Source organism: Triticum aestivum, chromosome 1D (assembly GCF_018294505.1).
Source record: "Triticum aestivum cultivar Chinese Spring chromosome 1D, IWGSC CS RefSeq v2.1, whole genome shotgun sequence".
NCBI classification, from domain to species: Eukaryota; Viridiplantae; Streptophyta; class Magnoliopsida; order Poales; family Poaceae; genus Triticum; species Triticum aestivum.
In genome coordinates, this window is record NC_057796.1 from 286,216,351 (window position 1) to 286,235,287 (window position 18,937).

The 18,937-nt window shown below is 46.2% G+C and overlaps 2 protein-coding genes and 1 pseudogene across 4 annotated transcripts; 1 reads left to right on the forward strand and 2 right to left on the reverse strand.

Annotated features, from left to right (window-relative positions):
• Window positions 1–202: 202 nt before the first annotated feature.
• On the forward strand, window positions 203–3,899 carry LOC123181506 (cytochrome P450 85A1). The gene is made up of 7 exons (XM_044593781.1): window positions 203–2,233; window positions 2,443–2,626; window positions 2,730–2,809; window positions 2,934–3,096; window positions 3,174–3,280; window positions 3,367–3,485; window positions 3,577–3,899. The coding sequence occupies exons 1-7, from the start codon at window positions 1,484–1,486 to the stop codon at window positions 3,686–3,688; spliced, it is 1,515 nt and encodes a 504-aa protein (XP_044449716.1). The 5' UTR covers window positions 203–1,483; the 3' UTR covers window positions 3,689–3,899.
• A 401-nt stretch (window positions 3,900–4,300) lies between these two features.
• Window positions 4,301–8,409, reverse strand: LOC123181505 (D-xylose-proton symporter-like 2). Of its 2 annotated transcripts, none has more exons than XM_044593780.1 (14): window positions 8,171–8,409; window positions 7,904–8,019; window positions 7,526–7,604; window positions 7,387–7,446; window positions 7,210–7,276; window positions 6,989–7,113; window positions 6,798–6,899; window positions 6,349–6,717; window positions 6,125–6,172; window positions 5,869–5,931; window positions 5,481–5,561; window positions 5,078–5,176; window positions 4,749–4,886; window positions 4,301–4,621 (listed from the first exon to the last, which is right to left on the reverse strand). In XM_044593780.1, exons 1-14 carry the CDS (start codon window positions 8,180–8,182, stop codon window positions 4,493–4,495), a joined length of 1,488 nt encoding a protein of 495 aa, XP_044449715.1. In that variant the 5' UTR covers window positions 8,183–8,409; the 3' UTR covers window positions 4,301–4,492. The 2 variants fall into 2 exon arrangements, with proteins under 2 accessions (XP_044449715.1, XP_044449714.1); XM_044593779.1 differs by having other exon boundaries at window positions 7,904–8,120; window positions 8,311–8,341.
• Window positions 8,410–10,299: 1,890 nt separating this feature from the next.
• LOC123181507 (probable NADH dehydrogenase [ubiquinone] 1 alpha subcomplex subunit 12) lies at window positions 10,300–12,950 on the reverse strand (annotated as a pseudogene). The gene is made up of 5 exons (XR_006491751.1): window positions 12,846–12,950; window positions 11,737–11,763; window positions 11,560–11,651; window positions 11,132–11,241; window positions 10,300–10,675 (listed from the first exon to the last, which is right to left on the reverse strand). The product of XR_006491751.1 is annotated as a probable NADH dehydrogenase [ubiquinone] 1 alpha subcomplex subunit 12 (transcript).
• Window positions 12,951–18,937: the final 5,987 nt, after the last annotated feature.

Consider the following 18,937-nt stretch of genomic DNA (forward strand, 5'->3'; position numbering starts at 1 on the left):
TTGGATAACCAATGAGCATTAGACATTGCGCATTGAGCATTAGACATTGCGCAGCAGCGCCTGCACGTTCCCGAACAGGCCTCACACGTGCGGATACCCTGGGCACTCAAGGCCTGGATTACGCACTGAACTCGCCGGCATCTGTCTTTGTTCTGAAAATATTCCACGCACATTTAACACTCGCGATCCCAAGGGCAAGGGGCAACGCCACATATCATGCGTGCATTCGTAGTGGAAGCGAAAAAGAGAAAGCTATGGCGACAATCGTACCACCCGGATCTATGGTGACTTTGATCCCATCCTTTTCTCCACCCTCGAAGAAATTCCATGCTCGGATTCTTTTCTCGAATAAGAATAATTCTCCATGCGCTGAATAACATGGGCTCGAACGGAGGAGCGTGGCCAATATGCAAAAAATCGGGAATTTCAGATATCCTTTCAGATTTTTCAAAGTTCACTTAATTTTAACTAATTTTGATTAAATATAATTTTGTTTTGAATTCGTTTTTATCTGGCTCGAAATTCTGGGGTTTAAAGTATATCCACCAAAATATAATCAAAAAATCTATTGAAATTACTATGCATGATAGCTCATTAATCAGATGAACCTTGAATCTGATCATCATCAATCAAATATACTCCCTCTGTTCCTAAATATAAGACCTTTTAGAGATTTCAGTGTCTTATATTCAGGAACGGAGGGAGTAGAAAAGCGAGCAGTAGTCTCCTCCGTGTCTACTTTTCTTCGTCCAGTACACTAGTAGCTACTCTCTCTCTCTATATATATCTCTCTCTCTTTGCGGGAAAGGAACTTTCATTAATCAAACCAAGTGGTTACTTTCACGAGTAGCTACTCTAGCAAAGGTAGGTTAATCACACGAATGCGATGATGAACACGAATGATATGATGATGCATGATCGAAGGCCATATGGGGCCCATAGATATGCGGGCGACAAGTCATCACTGGTTAAGTGAGTGGGAAATTGGCTGGGTTCCTCTTCCTCGAGATACTCCTCGACAAGACCAGAATATGCGGCCGTTCAGTCAATGGGAAAACACTCAACTAATAAAGCAGACTGAATTTTGGTTCGTGCGGGTTGGTCATATCTGCGTGCCTGCCCTGGAGCTGGAAGCTAAGATCATGACGACACACAGCACTCGCCATGCAAATGGAATGAAATCCGGCATCTCGTCAACGTACCTGCTTGCATGAACAGCGAGACGATGATGCTCATCTTGAAACGCAAGCGAGGGAGGCAGAGGACGGCGGGAAAAGAAAGATGCAATGCAACTAGCGCAAGTGCGGTTGGAATCCATCAGATCAGGTATCCTTCCAGGATCCATCGCCATGATTGATCTGGGGAATGGTTGCACCCGACCGACTCGCTCATATATCGCGCGCGTGCATGCTTGCTTAGATATGCGTGCGTGCCAGTGCCAGCGCCAGTGAAACCACATTAGTCACTAGCTCGCCGGCCGGAGATGATGTCGATGTCGACGATGGTGGAGCTGGCATGGCGCTTCGCGGCCGCACACGTCCTGCTGCTGCCCGCGGCCGTTGGCGGCGTCGCCTACCTCCTCCTCCGCGCCCTACGTGCCTCCCAACTCCGGCAGGAAGGCAACAGCCCGCCGCCGGGGGGCATCGGCGGCTGGTGCCGGGGCGCGGTCGGGGCGGAGACGCTGTCCTTCCTGGCGGACAACAGCAGCGGCAGGGGCTTCTACCACTTCGTCCACGCGCGCGCGCTCCGGCACGGCGCCTGCTTCCGCACCGTGCTCTTCGGCCGCACCCACGTCTTCCTCCTCTCGTCCCGCGCGCGCGCCGCCGCCGCCAGCCTCCTGGCCGCCGACCCGCCCCACCTCGCCAAGCGCTACGTGCGCACCGTCGCCGACCTGCTCGGCGAGCACAGCCTCCTCTGCACCTCCCACGGCGCGCACCGCCGCATGCGCCGCGCCGTCGCGGGCCTCTTCGCCGCCGCGCCCACGGCCGCCTTCGCCGCCGCCTTCGACCGCCTGATCACCGCCCGGCTGCTGGCCGACGGCTGCACGGGCCGGGCCGTCGTGCTGGACGCCGCGCTCGACGTCACCTTCAGGGCCATCTGCGAGATGCTCATCGGACCACAGGAGGATGCACATAAGCTGGGACAGCTGCAGAGCGACGTCATGGACGTAACGCAAGCCATGCTCGCGCTGCCAATCAGGCTGCCTGGAACAAGGTTCTACAGAGGCCTACAGGTACCTTTTTTTTTTCTTCTAATGTTTTTACAGTTTTGCTTATTTCTTTTTACTTTTTCGCCACTCGAAACCATCACTGTCCGATCTAGATTGACTAGATCACTAGATACCAAGATTCGCGCAAGTATGCATGTTTTTAGTTACTACAAATTCACAAGAAGGGAATGATTCCTAGCTAGATTCTTGGTGTGGAATTGCTTTGATGTCAGGCAAGGAAGAGGATCATGGATGCACTGAGGCAAGAAATATGCATGAGGCGAGAAAATGGCCTGAAACTAGATCGCCGCGACGACTTTCTGCAGACCCTTCTTCTCAAGAGCCATATGGATTCACCTGAAGAAGCGCTCACGGATGAACAGATTCTGGACAACATTTTGACACTCATAATTGCAGGTATAGATATATGTCAGTCATAATTCAGTTGTTAACTTGCAAAGACTTAGTTGAAATTTCAATCCAGGTGCATGGGGTAAGTCTTGTTTGTAACTGAGTGCAGGGCAAGTGACAACAGCAACGGCAATTACATGGATGGTCAAGTACCTGGGCGACAACACAGACCTCCAAGAGAAATTAAGAGTGAGTGAGGACTGAGGAGTCATTCCATCTCATCTGATCTAACCATCTTACCCATACATAGCCCATGTATGAAGAACAAGTTACTTCATTTCTTGATTGCAATTCTCTATCTACATGTATGCAGTCAATTCAGCTGGATCTGGCATCCAAGCACCATGACGCACCTCTTACCCTACAACATCTGAACACCATGGACTACGCATACAAGACAGTCAAAGAATCCTTGAGGATGGCCACCATAGTTTCTTGGTTTCCAAGGGTGGCACTCAAGGACTGCCAGGTTGCAGGTAACTAAACCTCGCTGATTTTATGCTTTCTCCTTGCTGGAAGCTACAGTTCTATTAACAGAGACAAGTAACAATAGGATTCCACATTAAGAAGGACTGGATCATAAATGTCGACGCGAGATCCATACACTATGATCCGGCCATCTATGACAATCCAACGCTGTTTGATCCTTCCAGGTTCAATGTATGTATTGTTGTAAGCCTGAAGAAATTATAGTAGATATATATTGTGTTGTGATGTCGACAGATTGATGTTGTTGCTATGGACAGGACGATATGAAGCCATACAGCTTCTTGGTCTTTGGAGCAGGCAGCAGAACATGCCTGGGGATGAATCTTGCCAAGATTATGATGCTAATATTCCTTCATCGCCTCATCACAAATTTCAGGTCTCAGCTCTAAAGTCAAGTTTCTTTATTTTGATGCAAGGCGCAAACAAGTAGAGCTGGAGAGTAAAACTAAAATGTCTGATGTTTTCAGATGGGAGATGGCAGACCACGATACAAGCCTCGAGAAATGGGCAATGTTTCCAAGGCTGAAGAATGGCTGCCCAATTCGGCTCACGCCGATACGCAAGGACAAGATGCACTGATGACTGATGCACATCTAGTAAATCTGTCAGGATATGCATCCAATTATGAAGCTATGTGATTTTCCTTAGTTGTTACATACTCCAACAGATGAAACAAATTCTTGATTCCTTTTTTTGGATGAGCCAAGATCAAGCCTAGCTAGCTGATAATTTCAAATAAAGTCAAATAAAAGAAAGGGACAAGGAAGTGCTGCTGGTCTTTGTGATATTTTATGACATGTATGCATGCAGTACGCTAACTTGGTGCAAGCAGGGCAAACCCTCAGAAATTTCTTTTCAGAGTTGAGATGAATTAAAACCAACAGAACATCAAAGTCTCAGCTAATTCAGATATGGACTGAATCATCAATCAATCTGCATACAAGAAATGAAAACTGACCAAAACTGGAATCTACCCAGCATAGTTTCCCTCCCCTATTTATACTTGGTAGGTTTTAGAACATATTTTTTATGTGCTTAAACAGCTTTTTGCTGGATGTCATTATCTAAATTTCATCAATTCTGTGTGTGTTTGCACACGTTTTGATTTCAGTTTTTCCCATTGAGACGTCACTTTCTAGATTTCACAGATTCTGTCCTTCGATGGTTTTTCGCTCATGAAGACTCTTCCACTTGGACACCTTCTATTTAGATATATCTTATTCAGAGGAAAATAAGTAGTTTTCTCAACGTAATACTACACTTACAAAATACTCCCTCTGTCCCATAATGTAAAAACGCCTTAAATTATGGGGCGGAGGGAGTAGCTGAGTAATAAGAGCAGTAAAGAAGATTCTAACTAAGATGAGACATAGATAGTTGGATCTACAGTTTGGCTTCGATTTCTTCCAGGGTGAGCCCTTTTGTTTCGGGCACAATGCAGAATATGAATGCGAGAGACGCCACCGCAATCACCCCGAACGAAGCAAAGAGAACCCCAGTGCCAATCAAGTCCTACAGCACAATTCAGAAAAAGGAAAAGATGACTACTTGATAATACTAACCTTAAGAAAGGATTAACTTGATAATACACTCCAAGGACCAAGGAAAAACTCAGAAGGAAAGAGCAGCAGGCTTGTACCTCTAGTGGGGAGAAAGCAAAAGTGACAAGCGCGTTGGAGGCGAAGTTCACAAGAACAGCAACACTCAATCCACGGCCACGCAGTTTCAGCGGGAAAACCTCCGAAATCATAAGCCAGCCAATCGGACCAAATGATAACTGCAAAGTAATCACTTCTCATCAGATAGCCAAAGAGCCAAATTTAACTCACAGGTAAAGTTTAACTGCTCAAAGTTTGGTGGAAATGCAAGCGAACTAGTATTTCAGAAAGGCAAGGCCTACTAGATTACTCCATGGAATCCTCTTGTACTATTTTATGGCAAATAAGGGTAAGCCAACTCTGCAAGTACCTGGTAGCAGCCAACATACAGTAGTAGTGCTATTACAGCCACATAAGGAGCACCCGTAAACAAGGTATAGTATGAAGACAACAAGAATAGGGAGACAGCCTGCACATAACAACCAACAACAGGAAAGTGTGAATAAGTGTGGATACATCTCCATCAAAGTACCATGATAAAAAAATGATCATGCTTCCTAGCCCCTGATAGCCTTCGACATCGGGGTATATTTGAAAGTTAACAATACCTTGTTCCACAGAGACACATAGTTATGCATGAAAAGATATTATTCAGTTATATGAATATATCATTTCGTTACACAGAAATCATTTGAATACTAACTTCAACTTGGTTATATTTTTGCAGCTGGTCATATTAAAATAAGAAATCTACATGTTGAAGCCAGACTTACAATTCCACTAACACCACCAATTAGTAATGGTCTTCTGCCAAGTTTGTCAACCACAAGAACGGCAACTCCAGTCATAATCAGCTACAGAGATGAAACCACGGCATTAGTAATACTTTCATATTTTTTTAACACAAACACAGACATGCAATTTAACGGAAAATCATACTATTGTTCTTATGCATTTATCAGCATTGCATCAAATCTTAACTAGGCATATATTGGGCTGGATTCAACTAAAAATAATATGGAATCACCGTGTGTATGTTGAATTTTTCTCAAGGCATTCATAATTTGTACGTGTGAAACCTCTGAACCATCTTAGAGTGGGCAGATATCACTGCTGGTTATTATAAGTTTAAACTAAACTTGTGCAAAAATTGGCACCTACCTTCAGCAAGCCAAGAAGAATTGATACACGAGTGGCATCAGATGCTCCAGAGAATCCAGCACTCTGTGTGCAAATAATGATAGCTATCAATGACACAGCAAGAAAAGCAAAGAATTGGTGGTGCTTGAAGGCAAGGACATGCCAATCCAACTAGCCCTGCAAGATTTACCCCTACCCGTATACTGGAAATGGCAACCTTAACACCAGATAATGGCATACTTGAGTTGAATAATTTCATATGCAGAAGTATTAGTACCTGAAAAATTGTCGCAGCATAATATAGCACACTTGGTTGACCAGTGACCTGGCAAATACATAGAGAAGGAGAAGAATAAACACCACATAAAGATCAACCTCATATTATTTGAACTGAAAAGATCAACCTGATATTATTTGAACTGAAAAGATCAACCTGATATCATGGAGAATGTACGAACAGAACTCTAGGACAGGTCAAAAAAAAAAGATTAAAGAGAGTACCTGCTGAAAGAACACCAAGCCACATCCAATTATCATTGCTTTGAGACACTTTCCTTGAAAGATCTCACTGAAGCCTGCTTTTTTCTCTTCACCAACGTATGACAGTTCTTCCAGAATCAAATTAACCTGCTCCGAAACCAAATCAGGTGACGCTTGACCCCTCAATCGACATAAGCAACGTGTAGCATTTTCTTTTGTCTCCCGCAGATCTCCTTTTCCTTGTGTGGCACATAACAGAAGCCACCTAGGTGAACAAGGTAACCAGCACATTCCGATGCCCATAATGACACATATCGGAGCACTGGCGGCATACATGTAGCGCCAACCAGAAATCACTTCAACAAAGAGATTGCCTACTATATAACCAAGCTGCAGAAGGAAATGGAAATAAGTAGGCTGGAAGATAAGTGGGCGGAGAAGGGGAAAAGAAGTATCTACTGTGAACTTACAAGCATCCCAAGAACAATAAAGAACTCCTTGAGAGAAATGAGCATGCCTCTAATCTGACTTGGAGCAGTCTCAGCAATATACATTGGAGCAGCGTGCATAGCCTAATGAAAGCGACTCACATAAGCCTCATATAGAAATGTATGTATGTGTCCATATCCAATTCAAGTATGACATTAAGTATTGTTGTTACCAATCCAATTCCTATGCCATATAAAAAGCGACCAACCACCATGATAAGGAAGTTAGGGGCCACTGCTGTGAGAAGAGCTCCAATCAAATACATGATAGAAGAAACAACAAGCTCTCTGCGCCTTCCTGTGGTAAGCAATTAGGCACAAATCATATCAGAACAACAGATAGATTGCACAGCATAGCATGGGGTAGAGCACGAGGACAGCAGAACATGCGTACCTAGAAAATCCGCAATGGTGAATGCCGTGGCAGATCCGATCAAAGCACCATAGAGTGAGCCGCTGACCTGCATCGCAAACAATGGAACGACAAGGCACACGGCAGATTAAAATGAGGCCAGACGAGGCGATGGCATAATTAGAGAAGATTTGTCTGATGTTAAGAGTGGAGCATTACCACGAGGCCGGTTTGCACTGATGACAGGTCGTACCATGCTGTACCACTGGATGTGGGGGACTGCAACCGACGGACAGAAAATAATTATGACCAACTGTACACAGTTGTGGTGTTGGAGAGATTGGTGAAGAGGCGGTACCTTGAGCGATATGGTGGCACCAGATGTTGCCCCGATGTCATAGCCATAGAGAAGCCCACCCAGAGCTGGGAAGAAGAAGCTGCAGACGGTACAACGAAGCATTCAGATACGCGATATGTTTTGTACTCTGTACTAGTACAACTCTACAAGTCTTTTGGTTGCAGAATGAGTTGATGGTTTTCAGTGTTGAATGAATGAAAAGCCTGAAGCGTGATTTGGGTGCTCCAAAGGAGACCCCGGATGAATGAAGCAGAAGCAGAAGCAGCGGCAGCAGCATGGGTGGTGGCAGTACAGCAGTAAGTTGAAAAAAAAACTGAATCTAGCAATGAACGATCAGTTAAGCGAGCGGTAGAGAGGAGGAGAGGGGGAGGGGCGTACGGGAGGATTGCGGCGGAGACGGAGTAGGCCTCGCAGGCGGCGGGCAGCAAGGGCCTGGCGGCGTCGCGGTCGTCGGGCGGCGGGGAAGAGACGTGGATCTCCACATCCCTCTCGCCCTGCACCAGAAATTCGAACCGGCCGAGCCGATGAAATCGATCAGACGACGAAAGATGCTGGTGGAGAGCCAACGACGTACCAGGGGCAGGCGGGGGAGCAGCTACAAAGGGAAATTGGCGGGTGAGGAAGAAGAACAGTAGTAGTACTAACCTTGGACGCCATTAATGTGCCGTCCTGTTCTGCTCCGTGCTAGGAGTAGTGCGCTATGCTGAAGTAAGACCCGCGGAGGAAGATGGTTGGTACCTAACCACAATCGCGTAGCACGAGGAAGGCGAGGTTGTGTTACGTACCCGAGGATTTAACCATAACCAGGTGGGAGGCCCTGGAGGAGTCACGTCGTCGTCCACGCTTCCACGACTCTCTCTCTCTCCCTCTCTCTCTCTCTCTCTCTCTCTCTCTCTCTGTCTCAGTTTTATTAATTTATCTCCATGGTGTTTTGGCTCGATTTTATATCTCAGTTTGTTTCTTGTGATTTGTGAAGAAGTCATCGCCTTCACTAACAATAATGCACGCGACCGGCTACACGTTGCTTCTTAAGCTATTCTTTTTTTGCAGAGAGAAGGATAGACATTGCAATCAAAAAGAGCATCTTAGCCATATTCACACACAAACAATGATACCAAACCCTCCCTCCGAGACTTGTTTGCTCCGGTCCCGCACACTCCTCTTCCAATTTCTCCATTGCTGGCCCCTCCCCTCTCCTTTCCGGCTAGCCGGCAACGATGAGGTGGATGAGGGGCCCATCCATGTATATTTGTATGTAGGCCAAAGGTCAACGAAACATGCCCGACTACTGCCTCAGATAGCTAGCTAGGACCAACGCCATCTTTTCATTTCAACCTACTGCTTGCGGCCTTTTGGCATATGTCGGTTCTTGCCTAGTTGTGCGCTCCTTCTCTCCACCTTGCTTTAAGCGTGCTCTCCTTCTCTCCGCCTTGTTTCAAGCGCGTCACAGAGTCAATAAGGTGGCTACGATGGCTCCATCAGCAGCGCGTGATTTTGGCCCTCGGCTTCCCTCCTGTTGTGGTAGTGTTGGCGATGAGATGAGAGCCTTCTCTCTCTTTATAGTCGCTAAAGAGAAGAACCAGGTGATTCCACCAATTCAGAGGTATCTGATGATCGATTTAACCTCTGATAAAAAAGATAGACCTCGGTTCTATTTCATCTCTTCAACAAGTTTAGTAATAAGCATAACGGCCCTATTATTTCGATGGGGAGAAGAACCTATAATTAGCTTTTCGGGTCCGATGGTCACATGGTCTTTTAGGAGGGAGGGTAGTGGGTTCTAAGAACACAACAGAGAAAGAGGACCAAACCTGCTTGAGTCCTCTTCTACATCTTGAGTACTTCCCACTCCAATGGATCTAGTTTTTAGAATAGCTTTGATCCGGCCATGTAGAGCACTCATAGAGGTCCGGCTTCACGTCAGTAATCTACCACACCCATGCTAGAATTCAGTAGAGTCCCCACTCGCCAACCGCGATGTCTTGGTTGAGAGGCCCCACCTACCCATCTTCCCGCAATTTCACTGAGGTAGTACCATCCCCAATTCGCCACTTCTTGTGTTGATGTACTAAGAAATTGGTTGAGGATCAAGCGTGTTCTGCATCTAAGAGGAATATTCCCTTAAGATGAACCAGTGAATTCCAACCAAACTAGAAAAGATGCATTTTTATTTGATTTGGTTGGGGTAGGCTCTGACTTAGAGGTTGAGCTTTTCAATGTCCGGTCAAAAAAGCCAGACCCAAGAAATGCCCACGTCTATAGAATAGTTATTCGAGACGGACTCAAGCTCCCCTGGCATACTGCAGGGTGCAGCTGGGTCACTGATAGGTGGGCCCACATGTCAGTGGCCCAACTTCACCCGGGTCTTCATTGCACATCTTCTTTTCCATCATGGCGGCAACCTGTTTTAGGGTGTGTTTGGTTTAGAAATACAGTGGGATGGAATGGAACGGTCTTGGACTCATGTCCCATCCCTACTAAATTGTTCGGGCCAAAATTGGAGCCCTTGTCCAGCTCAACCGTCAGGCTTCGAGTCTAGGCTGTCAGGCCAGGCTGCCCATGCCCAGGTTTCCTGTTCCATGTGGTTGAGTGTCTTCCCCGTGTGTACATGTAGCTTCTTGACATGAATGGTGATGGTGGCCTTTTCTCAAGAGAAAATTATAAGAAAAGAACACGGGCATGTTGCAACACCACGGAATTTACCAAACAATATTATCTCCTTTCGGCATCTCAACATCCACGCACCATTGCCATCAGTACGAAAAAAGAAACTCTTCAATGCAAACACCGACGACCCAATCGCCAGTTTTTCCATTGCCACATCCACACACAGATTAAAATTGTTCAGTGGCAGGTATTCAGTATCAGATAGAGTACATTATTCAGGTCCAGTCCACGAAACCAAGCTGACTGGCGGTTTTAGATCGGCGACACCAAACCAAATGCGAAACATAGAAAGGATTATCAGGTACCATTCAGATCAGATCAGGAGGCCTCTTCTTTCTTTGGTTCCCAAGGCTGGTACCTTGTCCAGTCCCTTTGCCCTGGGTTCAGAGCATGCCCCTTGGAGTGGTAGATCAAGTCGTCACCCTGTCCGGTGTAGTTCTGTCTGTGCTCCCTAATGAACTTTTTAGTCTTCTCCTCCAGCAGCTGTCCCCTCCAAAAGAAAGTCATATTTATGAGCTACTTGGTTTCGAATTACCAATAGTAAAACCAGTGCACTGAATCTACTTGCACACATCGAAGGACATTTCGGCTAACAATAGCTTAAAAAGTGATAATGTTTCTCAGCAGCCTATTGCACCGTTCAAATAATAATCAAACTTTTAAAAACATCGAGGGAAAATAAGAAACTTCCATAGTCTCATTGATTCCATGGCCTTATACACACACCTAAGTGCTCATTTATTTTATACTCCCTCCGTTCGGAAATAAGTGACTTTTTTAGTTCAAATTTGAACTAAAACAGTGTTACTTATTTCTGAACGGAGGTAGTACAACTTAGGTAATACATGTTGTTCAGGAAGCCCTGCCTAAATGGATAAAGCATCTCAGAAATTTTATATGCGCAGGAAAATAGCACAAGGAATATTAGAGAAAGCTTGCCTTGTCCCCAGTGCTGTCTGTAATGTGGTGCAGCCATCCATGCCATTCAGCAGGCACTTGGGATGCATTGTAGCGACCCTTGTCCGCATACTCTACCCACCTATGCCTTCCTGAAGATTGAACAATGTTTAGTTTCTACTAGATCATCAGGGGGGAACACTGAAGCACAAGAAGTATGCTCACACATAGAAATACAAATCGTCAAGCTTGGAATGTTCGTTAGCAAAGTTCCAATCTCAGGCGATAGAGAAAAGAAGAGATGAGAGACAAAATCTCAGACAACAGGAGATGATGAGTATAGAGTCCGATACTGTTCTTTCTAAAGTGGCAATGTCTATAAGTTTGATGGTCAACATTCAAATGTGGGCATGCAGTAGAACTCGACAATAAAAAATTGCAGTAGCTCAACTAAGGGGTGATGCACTAACCATACTGAGTGTCATGTAGTTTCTCATAGTACTTGTTTCCAAAAGTGTCAACTCCTACAAGGGTTGCACCAATGTTGTGAATTTTGGTTTGCCTGAAAAGAAGAGAAGTTTGCACACTGAGACATGCAACCACACATCCCTTCCTACAAAACTGGAGAGATGGGAGGGAGGACTTACAATAGGTTTCCGTCCCCAAGGCATTTTCTGTAAATAAAACCATGTTACAACATTAGATTAGAAGCATAAACAAAGAAAGACATGTAGAATTTAGCTCTCTTTTTTGCCCCTACTATGGAATTCTATGAGGGCTATATCATTTTAGAAATTTAAAAACAGTCCAGTGAGTACCGACAAGAATAGGATAGTGTACATGGTGATGCTCCACCAAAAAAGCAACACAACTATCGCATTTAGAAAATTGAAAAGAGTGAAAGTGATTCCTTTTACGAAGTGGGGACTCCAACTTGAAAGCTTGAAGCTGCAGGGTGTAAACAGTATTCATCACAATAAAAATGTGTTCTCTGATGGAACAATATACCTATCAAGTAATCACTGGAAGCAGCAGCAAAGTTGTGCACGCGCTTTCACAAAGAAGATACCTTGATGTGAGAATTCTCAACTATTAGATCTAATTGTAATGTGTACCTAGGTTTAAAAGTACTATATTCTGGGATGCTAGAGTCCTGCTACTAATCGAAAAGCATTATGTGGAAGGTGAAAGCACATGAAATTTTTTAAAAGCCAATGAGTACAGTGGCTGACCGATGGTATGAATTTTGCACTGCCCCGCACTTTCTCATTGTGTTGTGTTGTACTATTACCTTATTATTTTCTTGAAGGTATGCTGTGTTGTGATTTATTATTGAGGAAAATGATAACATCCGCAGATGCATTTGTGTACCGGATGATTTTGTCTTAAACTGCATAGACCAAGAGGAAGGAACATTCATTTGTGTTTTTTGTTTTCAGGCCTTGCAATCCCAGCAGAATAATTTCGAAGGCATGTAAGCTTACTATGTAATTTGAGGCAGAGGTTTATTTTTAAGGGATATTTGAGGCAGTAGGTGAATATGTGATGTTGCCTACTCATTTGGGTTCATTAATTTGGATGCGGACGAAACTAGCGATCCCAATAATAAGTGAACTGACACGCGAGGCGTTCGAAATTGAAGAAACCCTAGATGATAATCGCATGGGATCTTGACCGAACAGCCACCGGAGAAGGAGCATGGACGAATCTTAGATCCGGGAGGGGGCGAGGGGGTGGGGGAAGGGGGGAGTCTTACAGGTATCCCTCTTCGCGGGCGTAGCGGAGGAAGTTGGTGAGGCCCTTCTCCCTGATGCCCCTGCCACACGCTCCGGACCACCGCGGCCATGGATGATGCCTTCGCCTCCTCCGCCGCTCTCCCTTCGTTTCCTCTCAATGGCCGATGCGATGCCTCCGTCTCTCTCTCTGGAATGGAAGTTAGGAGGAGATAGGCGAAGCGGACCAAGACGGTCTGGGCCGGCCCATTCTCTTTTCACTCACTTCATATGACAAAAATAGTGAGCCAACATTTTGCAACTGGGCCGAGCCATATCGTTATGCATGCTCAAAAATAAATAAAACAGCTAGCTTTCGATGGCAGCCTCCTTCACCGAGAATGAACTCCAGCTCTGCCACCCTATCTGTAGAGTTGCAAGCGGCCGACTCGTGGAGACACGCATTACTTGATTTCAATATGGCAAAAAGTGTGTTGGCTCTCCGGGATGATGATGTGTTGATCCCGCTGGTCGGCGATGAGACTACTAATGCTAAATTGTGGTTATTTAGTCTAAGTAACACACTTGCTAATGTTCAGTTCATGGAGGTTATGGTCAGTTGGTCACGCTTTGGGTGATCTGGTGGGCGCGATGAAAAGCCATTCATGAGGAGGAACGCAAGCCCACTCTCCACGCATCTGTTTATAAGACATTATCTGCAAGACCTGGAGATATGTGCAAAGCCAGCACCATCCGCTCGCTTGGCTCCCACACGATCTGGTGACATGTGTATCCGGTCGGACGCCGGCTGTGTTAAACTGAATGTTGATGGTGCCGTTGCAAAGAACACAAATAGGGGAGCAGCTGCAGTGGTCTGTTGAGATGAGGAGGGACGGTTCTTGGGTGCTTTGGTGGTGGTGCTGGACGGTGTCACGGACCCGGCAACGCTAGTTCAAAAATTTCCTACGTGTCACCAAGATCAATCTAGAAGATGCTAGCAACGAGAGAGAGGGAATGCATCTTCGAAGATTGCTAAGCGGAAGCGTTACAAGAACGCAGTTGATGGAGTCGTACTCGCGGCGATTTAAATCGCGGAAGATTTGATCCAAGCGCCGAACGGACGGCGCTCCGCGTTCAACACACGTACAGCCCGGGGACGTCTCCTCCTTCTTGATCCAGTAAGGGGAGAGGATAAGTTGAGGGAGAACTCCGGCAGCACGACAGCGTGGTGGTGGAGCTCGTAGTTCTCTGGCAGAGCTTCGTTACGCTCAACGGAGGAGGAGAGTTGGAGGGGAAGGGCTGCGCCAAGGGCAAGGGGGTCAGCTCCCATGCACCTCCCTACTATATATAGGGGTGGAGGGGGCTGGTTTCTTGCCATCCATTGGGGCGTTGGCAAAGGTGGGAGAAAAGAAATCCCATCCTTTTCCTTCCCCACCGATTGTTATCCCCCCTATTTAGGGATCTTGATCTTATCCCTTCGGGATATGATCTTATTCCTTCTAAGGTGGATCTTGGTGCGCCTTGACCAGGGGTGTGGGGCCTTGCCCCCACTACCCACGTTCATGTGGGTCCCCCATGCAGGTGGGCCCCACTCTGAAACCTTCTAGAACCTTACCGGTACAATACCGAAAAATCCCAAACATTTTTCGGTGGCAAAAATAGCACTTTTCATATATCAATCTTTACCTCCGGACCATTCCGGAACTCCTCGTGACGTCCGGGATCTCATCCGAGATTCCGAACAACTTTCGGTAACCACGTACAATTCCCATTACAACTCTAGCGTCACCGAACCTTAAGTGTGTAGACCCTACAGGTTCGGGAACCATGCAGACATGATCGAGATGCCTCTCCGGCCAATAACCAATAGTGGGAGCTGGATACCCATATTGGCTCCCACATGTTCCATGATGATCTCATCGGATGAACCACGATGTCGGGGATTCAATCAATCCCGTATACAATTCTCTTTGTCCATCGGTATGTTACTTGCCCGAGATTCGATAGTCGGTATCCCTATACCTTGTTCAATCTCGTTACCGGCAAGTCTCTTTACTCGTTCCGTAACGCATGATCTCGTGGCTAACTCCTTAGTCACACTGAGCTCATTATGATGATGCATTACCGAGTGGGCCCAGAGATACCTCTCCGTCATACGGAGTGACAAATCTCAGTCTCGATTCGTGCCAATCCAACAGACACTTTCGGAGATACCTGTAGTGCACCTTTATAGCCACCCAGTTACGTTGTGACGTTTGATACACCCAAAGCATTCCTACGGTATCCGGGAGTTGCACAATCTCATGGTCTAAGGAAATGATATTTGACATTAGAAAAGCTCTAGCAAACGAACTACGTGATCTTGTGCTATGCTTAGGATTGGGCCTTGTCCATCACATCATTCTCCTAATGATGTGATCCCGTTATCAACAACAATGTCCATGGTCAGGAAACCACAACCATCTACTGATCAACGAGCTAAGCAACTAGAGGCTCACTAGGGACATATTGTGGTCAATGTATTCACACATGTATTACGTTTCCGGTTAATACAATTATAGCATGAACAATAGACAATTATCATGAACAAGGAAATATAATAATAACTATTTTATTATTGCCTTTAGGGCATATTTCCAACAGCTCATGCGTGTAAGGAGGCCATGTGCCTAGCTAAAGACCTGCATGTCAATACACTAAATGTGGCATCAGACTGTCTGAGAGTCATGAATGAGCTGCGTTCAGTGGACCGCCTGGGATCTTACCGCATGATACTCAAGGAGATACATGAGAAAGCTGCAGGGATGCGAGTGTGCAAGTTCAGTCATGAGGGGCGTGAGCACAATGGGGAACCCCATAGGTTGGCTAAGACGGCAACTTCTCTTAGTGTAGGTCGGACATGTATGGTTGATTGATCCACCGGATCATTTATGTATTCCCCAAAACATTGAACTATGAATAAAGTCACGCCGTTCTCCTAAAAAAATAGCTCTGCCACCCTACCTTTTTAACCTTAGCTAAGCTTAATTCAGCGGTGTCATTCCATCGGCCACATGCAGCAAGCTAGCCACCCATCCGTCAAACGATCATCGATCCACCCGGCCGGAAAAGAGGAAATATATGGGGGAGCAATCATTAGCTGCTACTAGTTCAGATTCTTCTGTACAGCTTGTAGCTAGAGCTAGCTAGCTACTAGAGGGTCGATCAATCGAGTGAATGAGTGTGCGCACGAACCCGATCGTCCATGGACGGATGGGCTAGGGCGAGGCGACGGGTTGATGGGGCCTGCGCAGCTCCATCCAATGCCAAGTGGTAAAAGGCGGGCGGCCGGCCGGCCTATGCCATGCCATCCAATCTTTTCTGTCCCTCGAAGCGTCTCGTCGAATCCATTTCGCCACAAGCATACGCATCGTCGTCAACCAATCATGCATGGCGCAACTTCGAGCCCCGTCGCCGATCAAGTCCGCCTCAAATCATCCGCCCCGCTTCTGTTCTCATGGTGCGTGTAGCTGTCAGTCTGAATGTGACCCTGTTAATCTCCCAGTAACACGACCAGACCAGCTATATTACTACGATCGATGTAGTGAACAGTGATGGACATACTATGTTGGAACTTGATTGATAATGTAGGATAGGATCGATGCGTATTGACGACTTGATGGTTGACTAACCAGCTATCTAGTGAACTTAGCTTGTTCACCAATCGGGCGTTGACATGACTCCTTGCAAACCAATCGAATCATTACCTACTTTGCCGGATGAAATCATCAACAAATTAATTGTATACTACTGCTCTATTGCAAATTAGGTGGTGGATTTTGAGGTGTAGCTTTCGTCGGTCATGGATAGTTAGGGGCAAATCGGTGATACGCATCATGTATCGCCTCTTTTCTCGGCCAAGAAAGTGTGTGTAACAGTCCATGCACTCGCTTGGCTCGATCCATGGTTCGCCCGCCATTTCTTATTACCTCTTAGGACGTGTCTGGTTACTTGCATCATTTTTAAGCATTTTATATAGTTGTCTCGGTTGGGTCTGGTTGAGCATATGCAGACAAAAAAACCAACATCTGCGTGTTGATTGGTTGCCTGCACCCCCTCTGGTCTGCATATGCCGAAACGAAAGGAAACGCAAGTCCGGTTGTTTGGTTACATTCAGGACAGTTGTGTGGTAACCTCCTCCTTGATGTGGTGAATTTACCAGAGCCACACATGGAAAGAATTAAACTAGAGCAACAAAACAAACTTAGACACAAACACAAGTCTTAACCACGCATCACAAGTTTAAAACCAACATGGTACAATAAATTTTAAATGAAACCCAAGTCTTAAACCAACAACCAACAAGGAATGGGCAACAGGAGCCTAGGCGGTCACGACGAAGGCGTTGTCGTGCTCCTTGCACTTGGTGACCACCTCCACGGCCTCGTCATTGAAGACAATCGTGGTCAACAGCTTGAACGTCAGCATGTACCCGATCATGATCTGGTGAACGGCGGCGAAGGTGGCCCAACCTTGATCAAGGGTGATCCTACCGTTGACCACCCTCACCGTCACCCTTCATGCGTAGACGATGTTTGTCTTGAGCTTGAACTATGCAGGGACGTCGGGGAAGTGCTTCGTGAACTCCAGAGACATTGGCAGACATTGGAGCAAGGATAACCTTGCAGAAGTGGCTTGGTCCTGACTCCTCATGGTAGTGGTCATAGTTCCTCCGCTTGGCGCTTGGGTGATCCTGCACCGGCAATTCGACCAATGGAGGCACGACCTCTTTGCCCTTCTTCAATGGTGGCATGACCTCCTTACCCTTGTCCATCTGTGTTATGAACAACATGCAGTTTAATGGTCGGCATTCATTCATATCGGCCTAACGCTCCTATATTAACCCACCCTACTAACCAACACCACACACAAATCCCCTCTGTTTCACCACCTCTCCTCTTCCACCTCTCTGTTTCACCACCTCTCCCTCGCCATGAACTCCAACTCCGACCCCAACCCTGTCGGATTTCGGGTTCCGCAGACCCTTGAGAGGTTCGAACTCTAGGGTGCGTGCGAAGAACTCGTCCTCCCCAGTCTGCCTGCTTGCTAACCTCACGGCCTAGCTCGACGAACCGAATGGAAAAGAGACATGGCAGTTTACCCAGGTTCGGGCCACCTTGCCACTACTAGGGAAAACCCTAGTAGTAGCGCGGGTTTTGAGGCTATCAGCAGCGCGGGCAGCCGCGCTACTAATACGGCGCTACAGCTAATTGTTAGTAGTAGCGCGGTCTATACCCGCGCTGCTACTATTGACTATAGCAGCAGCGCTTTTCCGGAACGCGCTACTATTAATTAGCTGTAGCGGTTTCCTAACCCCGCGCTACTGCTATATCTTTCATCATCCCCCCCCCCCGCTTCCTACCCATTTCAGTTTCAATAAACTGCAATTTCCATATATTAGGTACTACTAGATATCAATTTCATAAAGCATTATAGGTACTAGGTAGTACTCCCTCCGTTCCAAATTACTCGTCGTGGTTTTAGTTCAAATTTGAACTAAAACCACGACGAGTAATTTGGAACGGAGAGAGTACTAGATAACAATTTCATATATAGTCAACATGCATCCTCAAGCAGTACTAGGTGATATCGACGACGATCATCATATGTAGTTCTAGATGATATCGACGGCGATCATCATATGTAGTTCTAGATGATATCGACGATGATCATCATATGTAGTTCTAGATGATATCGACGACGATCATCATATGTAGTTCTAGATGATATAGCCACACACACATATGTAGTTCTAGATGATATCGACGATGATCATCATCCTCAAGCCTGGGCGGTGGGTTTTCCTGATAGTAATTAGGATGGCCTGTCCAACACGAAGATTCTTGCCAACGAGGAATCTCTTCCACCCAACCGAGTTTAAGTGTGTGCGACCGTCCGTGTCCATGCGGTAAGTACAGGTGGTGACGGAGCCCCTTGCGGTAAGGCGTAGCCCAGCTGAGCCTTCTTCATTAGGCTCGATACCACAACTCACAGATAGGCTCTTTGGCAATTTCTGAATAAGAAAATTATCAATTAATAAATAGCCTCGCACATACTCTTGCAAATATATTTCTATTAAGCATAGATTTCTACACTA